Genomic DNA, 15,442 nt, shown 5'->3' with positions numbered 1-15,442 from the left:
AATGTGATTTCTGGGATGGCAAAGGGACCTAATTTAGCCACTTGGCTATCAGGCTTATTGACTCGAGTTTAAGCTGAGGGTGGGAAATGCAGCAGCTACTGGTAAATTTACATTAATTGAGGCATCAGTAGGTTAAAGGTTTTCAAATATTTATTTCAAAGAAAAACAGTAAACTAGCTCTGTAAGTGCAAAAGAGGGTCAACAAGAACAATATGGTATCAACAATAACTTTAAAAGTGCAAAAACCTTAGCTCAATCAGCAACCAAGCTAAAACACAAGAGTTAAAATCCTTCACAACTGGATTCCTCCTCATCCTCTGTATGTCCAAACAGAGCTTCAGCTGTAGCTGGTGTGAGGTTATCAGCATAGACTGAGTTTGCAGTCATCCCCATCACTGCTGTCGTTCTCATACAAAGCGCTGTCTTCACTGCCATCCATAGCATCAGAAAGCAAGGGGGGAGTGTCACATGGGCACCTTCCTCCTCAGCAGGATTATCACGTGAAGCTACCCTATTGTCCTCCAGTGGGGGAGCTCAGGCTGGCCTAAATGCTTAATCCACGCTCCATCATCACAATCCATGCTCTCCCATCCAGCCTCCCCCACAATAGATACAAAAAAGTAAAGATTTTCTGAGTTATAGTCTATCCAATTTATTTGATTAAAAACAGTATGTAGAGGTCTACTTCTTAAAGAGTTAAATATATTCTAAGATTTGAATTTGCAGCCAAAATGCAGGATTTGAAGGTTTATCACATTTAGATAAATCTGGATACCAAGGACTTTCTAGAAAAACTCTCAGCTTTTTTTAACCAATGCTGAAGGTCCCCAACTTATATAAACTGTTATTCTTCAAAATGTGCATAAATCAGTTCAGTGAAATTCATGTGGATTTTGCATTTACCTGAGTATGCTCAATAGATGCATTTAATTATTTTCGGATCTGTTTATAGATCCTAGAGAATTGTTTAAGTGTTCTGTATTAGAAAAAAAAATAAGCACAATGCATTTTTAGAAAAATTACTTTCTTGTTAATTAAAATAATTTTTCTTTCCTAAATACATTTTCTACATTTATGTGTAGTATTGATTGCTTCTTTCAACAAATGTTTTGGCAGCATTTAGCAACAGAAAAAGCCTACAAGTCACAGATTTCAACTTTAGGCAAATCTCTTGTAAAAATGGAGGAGGAACTCCACAAAGTCCAGCTGGAGAAAGTTTCATTACTTTCAGATTTGGCATCTACCCGGGAACTGTGCATTAAATTGGACACTAACAAAGAGATGTTAACTCGGCAACTAGCCAGCACAACCCAGGAAACAGAACGCGTAAGTATCTAATCTTGGTATTGTTTACAGCAAAGATTAAAAATGGGAAACCTATAGTTAGAAAGCACTTTAACACATTTTAATTTTTAATTGTAGCAATGCTTTCTCTATATTGGAAATTTGCATAAGAAATTTTCAGAATACTAGGAAGAAGGTATAAGTAAGCATGTATGTGAATGAGAGAGAATATACACACACATATTTTGAAATGGATGATAAATACATATTAAAATGAGCATGATCCAAGTGGAGTACTTTTAAGTCCCTTTGATTTTAGCAAGAGGGTGTTGTATGTGATAGGTTTTAGAAATGCTTGATAGTTGCCCTGATATCCACAAAGAGGAACTAACAGTAACAAATGTAAAACCAATTTTGATAGCTAGGCTGCTAGGATATTTAACAATACGTAGCTAAGCATTCAGTGGAGCATCAAAGCATGACTATTAAATAACTACTGTATCCCCAACAGTGCTTCCAGATGTGCATTTATCCATGTCAAAGTTCACTTTGGGGCATATGTTATAGTGTTTATCCAGCATACAAGAGTTTCTGATACATATACAGAACTGCATGAAATAGTAACTTGTTACCAAATCTTGACAATGTTTCTCAATTAAGACTAAGGATCAGGGCTGTTTTTTAATAGGAAAAATCAGCAAATTTTGTGTGGAAGCATGAGGCACACTAAATACATGACTAGAGTAGAAGAAAATTCTGTGAGCCATAGTATCAGAGTTGGAAGGGCCCATACAGGCCATCTAGTCCAACCCCCTGCTCAACGCAGGATCAGCCCAAAGCATCCAAGAAAAGTGTGTATCCAACCTTTGTTTGAAGACTGCCAGTGAGGGGGAGTTCACCACCTCCTTAGGCAGCCTATTCCACTGCTGAACTATTCTGACTGTGAAAATTGTTTTCCTGATATCTAGCCTATATCGCTGTAGTTTACTGCGCGTCCTTTCCTCTGCAGCCAACAGAAACAGCATCCTGCCCTCCTCCAAGTGACAATCTTTCAAATACTTAAAGAGGGCTATCATGTCCCCTCTCAACCTCCTTTTCTCCAGGCTGAACATTCCCAAGTCCTTCAACCTATCTTCATAGGGCTTGGTCCCTTGGCACCAGATCACCCTCGTCACTCACCTCTGTACCCTTTCAATTTTATTTACATCCTTCTTGAAGTGAGGCCTCCAGAACTGCACACAGTACTCCAGAATGCTCTAGGCAGAATGAGATTCACTCATTGAACACTTAGAATATCATCCTGCACCAGTCTGTTTTGAATGAGTACTGGAGTTTTAATCAGCTGAATCATGTCCTGTATGTTCATTTATTGTGCTACATTTTGTACACTTATTAAATATTGTGAATGTGAATGTTCTTGACAGACTGGGAGCCATAGTTCTTGGCCTCTAGATATGGGGAAATGCTTATTTTGACATCTGGAGAAGTGAAATGTACAGGAAGGGGGATGAAATTTAATTCATTACTTTCTAATGCAATGTATATTAGATAAATCTCATCATACCTACGTTATAGACAGTAAAGGTGTTTTATCTTTCGGCTTGCAGCTGCAGAATGAATGGGAAACATCTCACTCAGAAATAGAGCTCCTTAGAAAACAACTCACTAATGATAGGATCTCAATAAAAAATCTGGAAACATTGTTAGCATCCAGCCGAGAAAAGGAATTTCAGTCTCAGATGATAAACCAGGAAAGAGAATCTGAGATTCAGCTTCTTAAAGAGCAGCTTTCTCTGGCAGAAGACAAAATGTGAGTAAACAACAAGAAGAAACAACAATGGATAAGTTTACCTGCAATTTCTTTTCATTTTTGTTAGTATGCCTTTGTAGTATTAGGAAATTGGGGGAAATTATAGAAATGATGCTAAAGTACTGTTAGGACTTGCAGTCAGCTACTTGAGGAACTGTTGAACAACAAGCAGACTGAAGCTTTAGATAAAGGTGTTTTTATGCTAGGAGTAAACTACAAGTTATAAAACCTTTCCCATAAATTAACAATCTAGGGCACACCATCTGCAGAGCTGATCGTCCACCTCCCTGCCCTGGAAAAAGTATAATAAGATTAATCAAAGTTGCTGTTCATTGAGTGGTCTGCTGTGCAGACTGGCCACTGAAAATATTTCTAGAGTTTTCTGAAGGAGGAATGCTCCTGCCTGACACTAACTGGAAGGGGAAGCATTTATTCCAGTTTTCTCCATGCTGCAACCAAAGGCTCTGACAGAATGCCCCCAGTACCAGTCACTGCACCAGAATGGGGAAAGGAGAAGCAACCTGCTTGAGATTGCCCTCAGCAAAACTATAGATCAACTCCAGGTATTCTGGTGTGGGAATGGAGCATGAGGGTAGCATAATCAAGTCATACATCTGCTCCAAAACTTTTTAAGACAACAGCAGAAATTGGAGCCACTGGACACAAAGAATTGAGGCTGATTTGTTTGTATTAGCCTCAGAGCTAAGCATTATCAGGAAACATAGAATAGTTGCAGTGAGCTGAGACATCCAATGTCTGAAGAGATGGAGGAACAGATGAAGGTAGAGCTTTAGCCTCCCTTAGTTAGGCTTTGGCAGAAGGCTCAGAGTGGCTGCAGTGAGTGAAGAATGGCAAAACCTTATGAATGTTTGACTCCAAAACTGTCAGAAGTAAAACAGCCGTAGAGAGCAAGGATTGTGTTTGATAAGACAGCCTAAGCATTTTTACAGAGATCCACTTTAAATTGCAGGGTTCCATCAGATCATTCTCTTAGTCTGAGCAGACAAGGCACAGGGAATGGTCCTCTGTCCATGTTCTGTAATTGCCACAGAACATATCTTGAATAGGCCCTCTTGAGCCATGATGATACAAAGAAGAAAAGTTTGTTGTCCTACTTCATTTTTTAAATTTCCTCCGATGAGTGCTGTAAAAAGCTTTCTATGGAGAAAGCCTCCCCAGCCTCAGAATGAGGTGAGGAGCCAGAAAACAGCAAAAGAGGCCATCCATGTCTGTGGTAGCAAAGAAGGAACGATCACTGCCCCTCCTTTTCTTCAGAAATCTCTGGAAATCTCAGTGACTATCCTGCACTTGACCAAAAGCTACAGCAATGAGCCATTGTTATGCTTCTTCAGTTCTATGAAAGGGGACAGCATTCGAGAAGAAGGAATTGAGTGTGTGTATGTGTATGGCAGAGAGTGAGTCATTGGAATAAGATTACATAAGTCTAAATATCGATATGTCTCTATTTGTACACAACATACATGGTTTTGTTCAAAGTTATTTAAAAAAATTAAGAGCTGAAGGTGTTTCAAGATTTTGGGGCACAGTATTCTTTATCTTGAATTTTCTCCAGCACTTCTTGTATCGAATACACTAGAGGTGGATCTTAATTAGTTAATCTTACTGTTTAATTTACTATATTTGCATAGCTGCAATGTTTTATCAAACCATATTGTAATTTTATGTATTTCATAGTGCTATCCATTATCGAGACTTTTCACAACTCAGAAATACAATAACTCAGTTGGAATCTGAGTTAGATATCACCAAAAGACAGTTGGGCACAGAACGCTTTGAAAGGCAAGTTGGATTTACATTGTTCATTTTTAATACTTACTTCTTCCCTTATCCTCTAGCTTGCAATTGATGGAGCAGCAGGTTGTCTTCTCAGCCAATACACTGCTGTATGTGCTGCTGGATTTTTTTGTTTCACTTATAATATGTTTCCACTCTTGGAGATTGGTGGCAGTAGTTTTGGCCATATGGATAGTCAATCGCTGGTTTCTAAGGTTTTCCTTGATCTATTTAAGCCATGTTTTCTTTGGCGCCAGTCACTGGATCTTCCATTCAGTTGGTCGTTCTCACCAGAGGAGTTTATGAGGCAGTCTGTTGGTGTTCATTCTGCAGACATGGCCAAACCACTGCAATCTGTGCTTTTGGATTTGTTCTCTAATTTGAGTTGGTTGTCACATTTTGTCCAAATTGTCTCATTTCGATTATTATTACAGAGACTCCCAGAATCTGCCGCAGGCAGATTTGGAAGGTCTCAAGTTTGTTTATGTCAGGTTTCAGTAAAATCTATGTTTCTGATTCATATAGGAGGATTGGTTGGATTAGTGTCTGGAAGAGACGAACTTTGGTCTTGAGAGAGATGTTTGTCTTCTTAGTAACCTATTTCTTTTTCTGGACTCAGAGTCCTTTCTGACTTTTAAAGCCCTAAATAGTTTAGGACCAGAGGACAGCCTCCACCACTGTGCCTGTGCTAGGAAATGAATTTTTGGTGCTCAGCTGTTCATATCTCCATAGCCAAAGTAAGTCCAGCTACTGATCTTAAATCTAGTTGTTCTATAACATACTAATATGGCTGCCCTTTAAAACAGACTTCAGGAGTATTTTCCACATTGGAAATACCATATGGGTCAGCAACACAGTCACCTGTTACTATTCTTTGAATGGCATAGTGAGTCAATGGGCTTTAACATGGTTCATGGCTACCAACATTTCTCCAAAACAATGTGTTTGGCTATTTGAATCACATTCTCACAAAGGAGTCCATATCCTATGTAACATTTTCTCCCCATCCATCTTTAAAAAGGATCTTCACTGCTTATTATGTGTTATTATCTTAAACAAATTATATTATTTTTTTCGTAGAGAGCGTGCAGTCCAAGAACTTCGCCGCCAGAGTCTTACAGCTTCATACCACTTAACTTCTACGATAAGGTCATCATCACCTGAACGTTCCCTTCACCATTCTTCTGAGAGGACTCTAGACAGATCTTTGGAAGGGTGAGGATGTCATGTTGCTCAGTCATGAAAAAATATGAACTCTGGGGAAGTGGAAACATTGTATTCCTTATTCTGTTAGTTGTGAAAGATTGCTAACATAAAATCACATAAAGAAAGGACATGTGTCCTATCAGATATCATAAAAGTCAGGACAAAATCTGGTAAACTATATAAATACAATTTATACTGGATAGTGCTACTTTTCCAATAAATATATAGTTTTTTTCTCATCAAGTAATTTCTGGCTTTTGTTCTGACAATATTCTATGCAAACTTTTAGTAAATCTCATGTTTTGACTAGTGTTCCAGACCAATGTGCATTTGGATGATAAACTTCTAAACCTCTATACAGAGTTATACAGGGTTATGTCTAATGGCAGAAATTGTTGTTGTTATTTTTTTTTTTACTTGTTCACAATGGGTACATCAGTAGAGGTTTTTTTTGGAAGGCCACCCTAAACAGATTTATATGCCAGCTTTCTACCAAATTGGGGTCTTTAAGGCAGCAAACAGTTAAGAGAATACATACTTCCCTTTAAAAACAGTACATATAAATAAGTGATAATTAGAAACAAGCAAGGATTGCTCTCTCTCGCATGTGCATGTGTGCGTGCGCGCTCACACACACACACACAAGTCTGTGCTTTTGTATTCTCCAAATTAGAGATTTCAAAGAATGATTCACACCTTTCAGTATACACTTCCAGCTCTCTGAAAGAGATAAAAACTTCTGTGAGCAGATGTGCATTTGGTTGTTGCATCAGGAGAACATGTCATATGCATCTTTCTAGAAACATAGGGAGAAGTGCGAATCACTTATGTGTCCTTTTTGGCCTGCTTTTCACAGATTTATTTGAAATATTTATAAACCTGCCTTTCTCCTGACAAATCAGGATCCAAGTTAGGCAAAACTGCATTAAGGGATGATAAATGATGTGATTTATGATATAGCAATATAAGTAACCAACAAAATACCCTCAAATTTTGGGAATGTTTGTAGAATGTTTAGCCATAACGATAAGCAATAGATTGGGTGTGTAGCTGAGTAGTACCACCAGCTTTTAGCTTTCCCAGCTCATTTTCTCCCTTCTTTCTTTCCCCTTGGACTCTTGTTCTTTCACCTATCTGTTGGAAACCATATTTCTTTCCATTGCCTTAGCTATCTGTGCATTTATAACGGTCTTCTGCTTCTTTCCTGTCTTTTTTCAGCTCTATTCAATTAGAAACATTGCCATATTAGCAAGATGCCCACAGAATGGAAACACAGCCTGACATGTCTCTATGTAGGTGAAGAGGTTCTTTTTCAATTTGTCCCCAACGTACGGTAACTTCCTCAAATTACACACCACTACTCTGTTATGTTTCCGAACAATAGCAGTTACTGCTTACTGATCGCTTTTCTATATAATTAAATGCCCATTGCTTATTGCCTCAGCCAAAGATTTTTACGTAACTTCTACAACCATTAATTTTATCTTATACATAAAATGTTATTCATACATACTTCTGACAACATACTAAAGGTTCCAAAGACTCTTATTGGTGGAATCTCCCCCACACAGGGCCAATTGCTGCTGTTGCTCAGGATTCCACACCCCTTTCCTCCCTTCATGCCTGCTGTGAAAGAAGCCTCTAACAGCCCCTGACTGAGGTGAGGGAGACATTTCCCTCCCTCTGAGGGCATATCTGTGCTTTCCTTTTGAGGGGGGAAAGCTTCTGCCTAACTGCTGGCTGATAGGGAGGCCACAGAAAAAAACCCTTCTCCTGTGACCAGCCTCATTGCGCAAGGGCAGATGCAGCCAAGCCATGCGTGTCTCTCCTCCACCACTCTCTGAACATTTGAGGCCTACCACACAAGGTTGTTGTGCAGGTGAAACTGGATACTGTGATGGGAGTTCTTTTGCCTCCTATTTCATCTGCACAACAACCCTGTATGGGAGGCTCAAATGTTTCTTTTACACAACAGCCATGTCCACCCTCCAAAGCAGCCATTTCTGCCTATAGAGCTGATCTTTATAGTCTGAAGATGAGCAGCAGTAGTAGAGACAATGGTAGATGCATCCCTTACCAGCAACAATTTGTATTTTTTGGCGCAAACTGACAGGCCAATAGGAGAGTAGAGATGATGGTAGAGGCTTGCAGGCTGAGGTTGGAGTAGCGCAGGTGAGTCCTACCAGGGCTGTAGGCTCTGGCCAGTCCTTACCAGCAACAGTTTGTAGTTTTTGGCGCAAACAGACAGGCAGACCAGCAGGGGTCCTGTGAGTCTGGAAAGTGCAGGGAGATCTAAATAAGGAATATTTTGACACTGTAAATGGTGAACAAGCAACTGGCTGGAGAGACATAGGAGAGAGCCAGCTTGGTGTAATAGTTAGGAGTGCGGACTTCTAATCTGGCAAGCTGGGTTCGATTTTGCACTCCCACACATGCAGCCAGCTGGGTGACCTTGGGCTCACCATGGCACTGATAAAGCTGTTCTGACCGAGCAGTAATATCAGGGCTCTCTCAGCCTCACCTACCTCACGGGGTGTCTGTTGTAGAGAGAGAAAAGAGAAGGTGACTGTAAGCCACTTTGAGATACCTTCGGGTAGAGAAAAGCGGCATATAAGAACCAACTCTTCTTCTTCTAGGGGCTGAAGTGATTTTGCTTAAGCCTGGCCTGATAAATAAAAATCAGAATTTGCCATGAAGGTCCTATGAAATAAAAAGCATAAGTGGCCCAGAATTTCAAGTGGAGGAAGCTTGGGAGTTCACATACAAAAGGCTTACAGGAAAGCAGACAGTGAAACTTTGGGGGGAACTAGGTTTTCCAGTTTTATTAGGCAACAATTTGGCTTTGCAGAAAACAACAGGAACTACAGTTGCCAGCAGTAGGTTCCAGGCTTCAGAAGAGCAGACATCACCAGCTGAGCAACAATGTTAGCTAAGCCCAGTGGAAGTGAAGTTTGGAAGGGTACAGTGCCTCAGAGTCTACCCTCCAAAGCAGCCATTTCTGCCTGGGGAGCTGATCTTTATAGTTTGGAGATTAGTAATTCCAGATTTCCAGGCCCCACCTGGAGGTTGGCTATCCCTGGGTTGAAAATATTCCTTGATGTTTGAAGGTGGGGCTCAAAAGGGTATAATGCCTCCACAGCCACCCAACCAGCCACATAGTGCCCCTGGCCTATTTCAGGTCAAGGAAACATTGCAGAGAGGAGGTAAGGTTGCCAGATAGCTGTAGGTTCATGTTCTGGAAGTCCACATGCCCTAGGTTTGCTTGAACCTGATTTAGATCAGGACTGTTCTGCACAGAGAGACCTCCTCTTAGTTGCCAGCTTCCAAGGGAAGCACAAAACCCACTCCAAACCATGATCTAGCCCCTGTCACATTATGCAATGGAGTTTACTACTAGTTTCATATAAAAGCAAGCAAACTATACATGATTATATCTATCAATACCATCTTTTTATATAGTAGGAAAAGCCAGTCAATTCAACAATAAGGCTGAATGAAAAAGTTTTCCCTTAGCACCTAAAAGTTACAAAAGGCTGTATGCCAAGAAGGCTATATGTCTATCAAGAAGAGTGAGATTCTAGCGATGTTGTGCCAGCATGGAGAACCCTTTATCCCTAATGGGTGCATGTGGCACCTTTGGGGGCGGGGGTATACAAAGGAAGGTCTCTGCCAAAGTTATTAACTGGCGAGCAGGTTGATACGAGAACAAGAAGCTGTTTAAATGTCCTAATTCCAAGCTGTTTAAAGTTAATAACCAGTATTTTGAACTATGCTTGGAACCAAATTGAAATTCAACACAGGTAAATTATGTTCCCTATGGTCTGTGACAGTCACTTGCACTGCAACATTCCAGTTTGCATGTGATCAGAGCATAGACAACTGTAGCCAGATCACGTTTCTAAGAAAGTGGGATCAAGGCACTACTTACCAGAGTAGGCCTGCGTTCTGTAGGCTTAGTAGCTTCATCCCTGAGGGCAAGAGCACACAAAGGGTTGTCTTTACTGAAAAACTTAACAAACGTAATAGCATCCCCAAGCTACAACCTGTTCCCATAGATGGAGCACAATAATGGTCAGAACAGTCTAATTCGTGTTCACTTCCAGGTTTGTTAAATGTGATGGTATTTCCCCCCCTTTTTAAATATAAGATGTATTGGTTGGTAGACATACAAATAAGTCTGAGATGGAAGGGGAATTGGTATAATTGCAGTGATCATGAAGGTCCTTATATTGCTCTAAAGCAGGGCAAAGCCTCACCCCTGTGCAGCTCTTTGTGGGAAACAGCATTTGCAGTGTTCTCTTCCATGTGAAAGATTTCCAGTTTTCCCAAATACAGTCTCTTATCTCCCCCTCCTTCTCAGTTTTCCAACAGCATATCTCCTGTGCACATCAAATAAACAGTTGAAGAGGAAGATACAGACAGACAGACTCTCAGATGTGTGTGACGTTATTACAGAAGATACTCTAGGAGATCATTTCTGTTCCAAATGCCTTTCTTTGGGCATAGACTAACAGATTTGAATAAATGTGTTCATGCAGTCCAACGGATATGACATCATCCTTCATTTTGTCATTAACAAATGCTACTGGACTCGTATCTAATTTTTCTACAGATTAATTTTGAGCAAATGAATCTAAATTACCTGCAATTTCAGTCACAAGCCCTTACAGCCTATTTAGTTTTACTCTGCATGACTTAATGTGGCACATTAATCTACTACTAGTGTTTTTCTGACAAATTAATTTAAATCTGTTTCCCTGGTATCATAACTCAAATGTCAGGATTGGTCTTTAGGGGTCAGTTCACTTGAACAGTCAACTCATGGTGATGATTGGGCTCATGCCAGACTCAGTTTGTGTGAAGGTGACAGCACATACTGAACTTAACAAGAATTGATGTCTGATACTTAATGGTAAATGCCACTTTTTAACAGCTGTTGTAAGTTTTTAGAAGGTGATCTGTGATGAAATCATGATTTCAGGTTGGGCTTCTCTTATCTGATTTACCACAAGTTGGAGCCAGCCTAGGATGACATTGTACCACTGCTGCTATGGAGCATGATGATGCTGAAGTAGCCCTGCTCAGTGTTTTCATAGTCCAAAAGGGGATCATAAAGTTATCCCTGAAAATCCAGTTCACTACAGGTTTAGTAAGTCTGTTATTACGAGACTATATACGATGTAGAACCAAGAGAAATTCTTTCCTTCATTTTGAATAATATTCAACCTGTGTCAAAGTGTCCTCATCAGCCTCTTGATACATTAACATCTTTAAAATAATCCCACCTCCAAGATTGTTCTCACATACTTTCAACACCTCTAGTTGGGATAGGGAAGTAGGTTGGGAAATCATCCGCCATGTTATGGGTTTTTAAGTCTTTTAATGGGGTTTTAAGACCATGTTACCCACCATGAGCCCATTGGGGAGTGGCGGGATACAAATTGAAGAAATAAATATCACAATTTTAAAAAATGAACTCATTGCACAGTATTATGGTACAAGACCTTAATGAGTTCTTTGAGATTTATTTCCATGCTGAGGTCTCCAGCCTTAGTTATAACCATATTGTGTTTCCTTAAATCTGAAAGCACAAAAATAGCTCTGTTACAGCTAACATAATTTGTTGAGAATTTTTGCCGAAGGCCCATTAGTTACCTCGTCCACATATAATCAGCTGTCTGGAACTGATTTGGTTTTGCACAGAACTATTCCTATTTCTTCTTAAGTTAAAAATCACATGCTATACACCCCCATTAAAGAGGCAGGAAGATACTTAAGATCAGACTTCAAGAAAAAGTAAGTGCTTTCTACTTCAGTGGCAGTGCTGACAATTCACTACTTCTGAAATTTCATTGTAAGAATTTGACCTACTTATGTATGTACTAGTTTCAAAGCCCGTTCCTAAGAACGGGCCCTTGAAAGGGTCCCCTCCCCTGGCCCGGCAGCTTAGGGTGGCTTTGGGCCGCAGCTCGCAGGAAAATCAAGTGGGGTGGGTGGGGGCTGGGCAGCTCGTTAGCAGGGCTGAGACAGAGCTCCTTAGCAGGCAGTCAGCAGGCCGAGAGGCCCTTGTCAACAGGCCCAGCCTAGCAGGCCAGGAGACCCTCGTTAGCAAGCCCTCCACCACGACCCTTTGCCCAGGGCCCTCTTCCCTTACCTGCTGCTGGCTCCAGGCACTGTCTGAGAGCAAAGAGGCTAGAGTCCAGGGCTGGAGAGCGGGAGCCGCAGGAGCAGGGCCAATCAGGGTAAAGCTGGCTGCACCCTGATTGGTGCTATTCCAACTTGGACAGCCGGTCACATCCCACCCCCTAGGCTATTTCAGAAATATATAGAGGAACAACAATGGTTAAGGATATACAGCTTGGTGTAGGGGTCAGAAGTGCAGACTTCTAATCTGGCGAGCCATTTTCGATTCTGAGTTCACCCACATGCAGTCAGCTGGGTGACTTTGGGCTTACCACAGCACTGATAAAGCTGTTCTAACCGAGCAGTAATATCAGGGTTCTCTCAACCCCACCTACCTCACAGGGTGCCTGTTGTGGGGAAAGGAAAGGGAAGCCGACTGTAAGCTGCGTTGAGACTCCTATGGGTAGAGCAAAGTGGCATATAAGAACTTCTCCTCCTCCTCCTCCTCCTCCTCTTTAGTGTATTTTTCCAGCTACCATAGAAAACGTGTGTGAAAAGCATACATTTTTATCTTGTTCTTTTTTTTTAATTGAGAATTCTTAGAAGTCAGGAAAAAACAGGCCCATTTAGGTTGAATTTTCATTGCTATAAGAGGTCACTGCTATCTATAAAACAAATTGGTTTTACCTGGAAAACAAAGCATAGAAAACAATGAATGGGTTCTATTTATAAATATTACTTTCTCTTTGAGTAGTGATGGGCCTGAAAATAGATTAATTAGTCCTGTATTTATTTATGAAAAATATATCAGTTTATATTGTAGTTGAAATATTTGTATTAGAGAAAAATTTTGATTACATGAGCCTTACATAAAAAATAAAGAGACAGAGCCACGGGAGTGGAGGATAACTAGGGATCTTCTCAACAATTCTTAATTTTAGGCTGGATTCTATTCCACACAGAGTTAGATTTATTTTTTGGGGGGGGAGGGTTTTTTTTGCCATCAAGTCACTACTAACTGAAGGCAACCTTGTAGGGTTTTCAAGGCTGATTTTATAGGCAGTTATTTTTCTGAAGGGTGAATACTGAGAAATGTTAGACCAAATGAAAACTTGAGAAGTGGAAGAAAATATTATGTGTGTGCACACAGATTTGTGAGGACATAATATATATAAGCATTATATATTTATATAAGCATGATGTTTCAGGCTCTATTTATCAAGGGCCTAAAAGGTAGAATCATAAAAAGGGATTTGTATTTACCACTTAAATTAAGGGGGAATTATCAGCACTGGATAAAACAATTAAAATGCCACAATTCTCCCTCTCTTACAGGAATTGTATTTCAAAAGACTTCTAATTGAGGAAGATATGGGAAATCCTGAAATCTATTAGAAAAATGCAATTGTCAAACTGAATTCAGGGTTTATTAAAACAACTGCTTTAATCCAAGTGATGTTGGATAAAGTTCAAAACAGTAATTGAAGAAAACAAAATATCTAATTTGGGCTACTTGAATGAAAACTGTTTTGATGTTTTATATAACTGTCCATTATTAAACTGTCATATGGAAAAGAAAACATGACAGGAGTATGACTTGTCAAGAAAAGTTATTACTATCACAAAGAGGAAAATAGTAAAAAATTACATCGTTCATCATTATTTCTTTATCCGTCTGTTATAATTTGGTTGTATTATTGCTGAGTTATGAAATATTTTCACTTGAGAAGACAAGGTAAAGGATTGAACTTTGGAAAAAAATCTAAAAAATCCAAATGCAATTTGATTTCAAAGTAAATAAACCAACAGTTTACCTGTGAACATAACAGTGTCATGCTGTTACTTAAGGTATATAAATATGCGGTAACATTGAGCTGACCCTGCAATTGTATAACCACTTCTAAGCACTTACTTGCTGAGGTAGCAAGTCTAAATCAAGTAATTGAACAAGAAATTTCAGTTATTTCAGCGTTTCATGATATAGTGACATTTGCATGTATGATGAACACCTGTTTTCATATTTTCAAAGACACACACAAGTAATGTATAACCATATCATGTATTTCTTAGGTTCACTATTAAACTTTGTAAATTGTTGACCAAAAATATGAATTTGATTGATTCAAACTTCTTGTTTTATTATTTTAAACTATTCATTTTTCACTAAATCTATATTTTAAATAAAGGGAATGTCAGTAGACCTTTCTTCTGTTTTAAACAAGTATTTCTAATTATGTTTAATCCAGTGCATCTTTTTTGAGAAAGTGAGCAAAACAATGATTATGTCCTCCTTATTATCTCACCTGTTTCCAAAATCTGTATAGTACTATGTATTTGTTGCCTGTGTTATTCTAGACTATTTGTTTTAAAAAGGTATTCTTAAATTAATCAGAATTAAATCAACTGTATATATATAGTATTTTTGAAATATTTCATTTTGACTAATTGTGCACATTTTATCTAAGTATTTATAATTAATACAGTCCAAAAAACTATAACAAGTAACATTAAGGTTAATCCTTAATAGAAAAAATAAATTCCTTAGTTTAATGTTTGAATCTTGTGTATCTTTGCTCAGAACTAAGCCCCATGGAGCTTAATGGGACTTACTTATGAAAAGGTGTACACTGAACAACTCTCTTAAGGACAAGGACTTAGTAGGCTGTCATGCAAGTCTCGCTTTCTTTAATGGCATGGCACAGCATAGCCTGGCCACTCATATCCATAAAAACAGGTGTCTGGTGTGTTTAAAGTTTATTTCATGCTAATAGCTATACTCCAGAATTTGAATGAAGGCAAATGGTTATTTGTAGTAATTCCATTAAACACTATTAGTATTTAATGTCAATTTTAATTTTGTAACAGAATCTCAATTTCTTTTGACCACAGTATAACTTAAACTGTTGCGCTGCCCTGCTGGGTTGCACCCCAAATTTGAGCAGGTACTTCTGTGGACAGCTAGCCAAGACCAAATCGTTAGGCAAAAGCAAAGTCCAAGAGTCAAGCCAAAAAGTCCAGTCCAAGGAGTTCAGACCACAAGGGGAGGCGGGACAGGAGTGAAGTAGAGTCTATAGCCCAGCTGCAATCAGAAAGGTTCAAGGGGAGAGTTCCAAAGCTGTACCGTGGTCATAAACTGGGGAAAGGTCCTCAAATGACATGGGTTGGGAACCAAAGGGCAATCCAAACCTGAGCTGAAGTCTGGAACCAGAGAGAAGTCTGAAGCCA

The 15,442-nt window shown here is 39.4% G+C and overlaps 1 protein-coding gene across 10 annotated transcripts in view; it reads left to right on the top strand.

The window, feature by feature from the left end:
* The window catches only part of TSGA10 (testis specific 10), a 38,261-nt gene extending 23,548 nt beyond the window's left edge, over positions 1–14,713 (top strand). For 6 of the 10 annotated variants that reach the window (XM_077343484.1, XM_077343485.1, XM_077343480.1 and 3 more), the window contains 5 exons: positions 1,117–1,326; positions 2,892–3,094; positions 4,790–4,894; positions 5,969–6,103; positions 10,455–10,637. In XM_077343484.1, the coding sequence (XP_077199599.1) occupies positions 1,117–1,326; positions 2,892–3,094; positions 4,790–4,894; positions 5,969–6,103; positions 10,455–10,605 (804 nt within the window). In that variant the 3' untranslated portion in view covers positions 10,606–10,637. Of the gene's footprint in view, positions 1–1,116; positions 1,327–2,891; positions 3,095–4,789; positions 4,895–5,968; positions 6,104–7,312; positions 7,423–10,454; positions 10,638–13,552 lie in introns of those variants that run through there. The other 4 variants (XR_013232077.1, XM_077343482.1, XM_077343481.1 and 1 more) reach the window with 4 other exon arrangements.
* Positions 14,714–15,442: the final 729 nt, after the last annotated feature.

This window comes from Paroedura picta, chromosome 6 (genome assembly GCF_049243985.1).
Source record: "Paroedura picta isolate Pp20150507F chromosome 6, Ppicta_v3.0, whole genome shotgun sequence".
Lineage (NCBI taxonomy): Eukaryota > Metazoa > Chordata > Lepidosauria > Squamata > Gekkonidae > Paroedura > Paroedura picta.
This window is presented reverse-complemented; position numbering and strand designations above follow the sequence as displayed.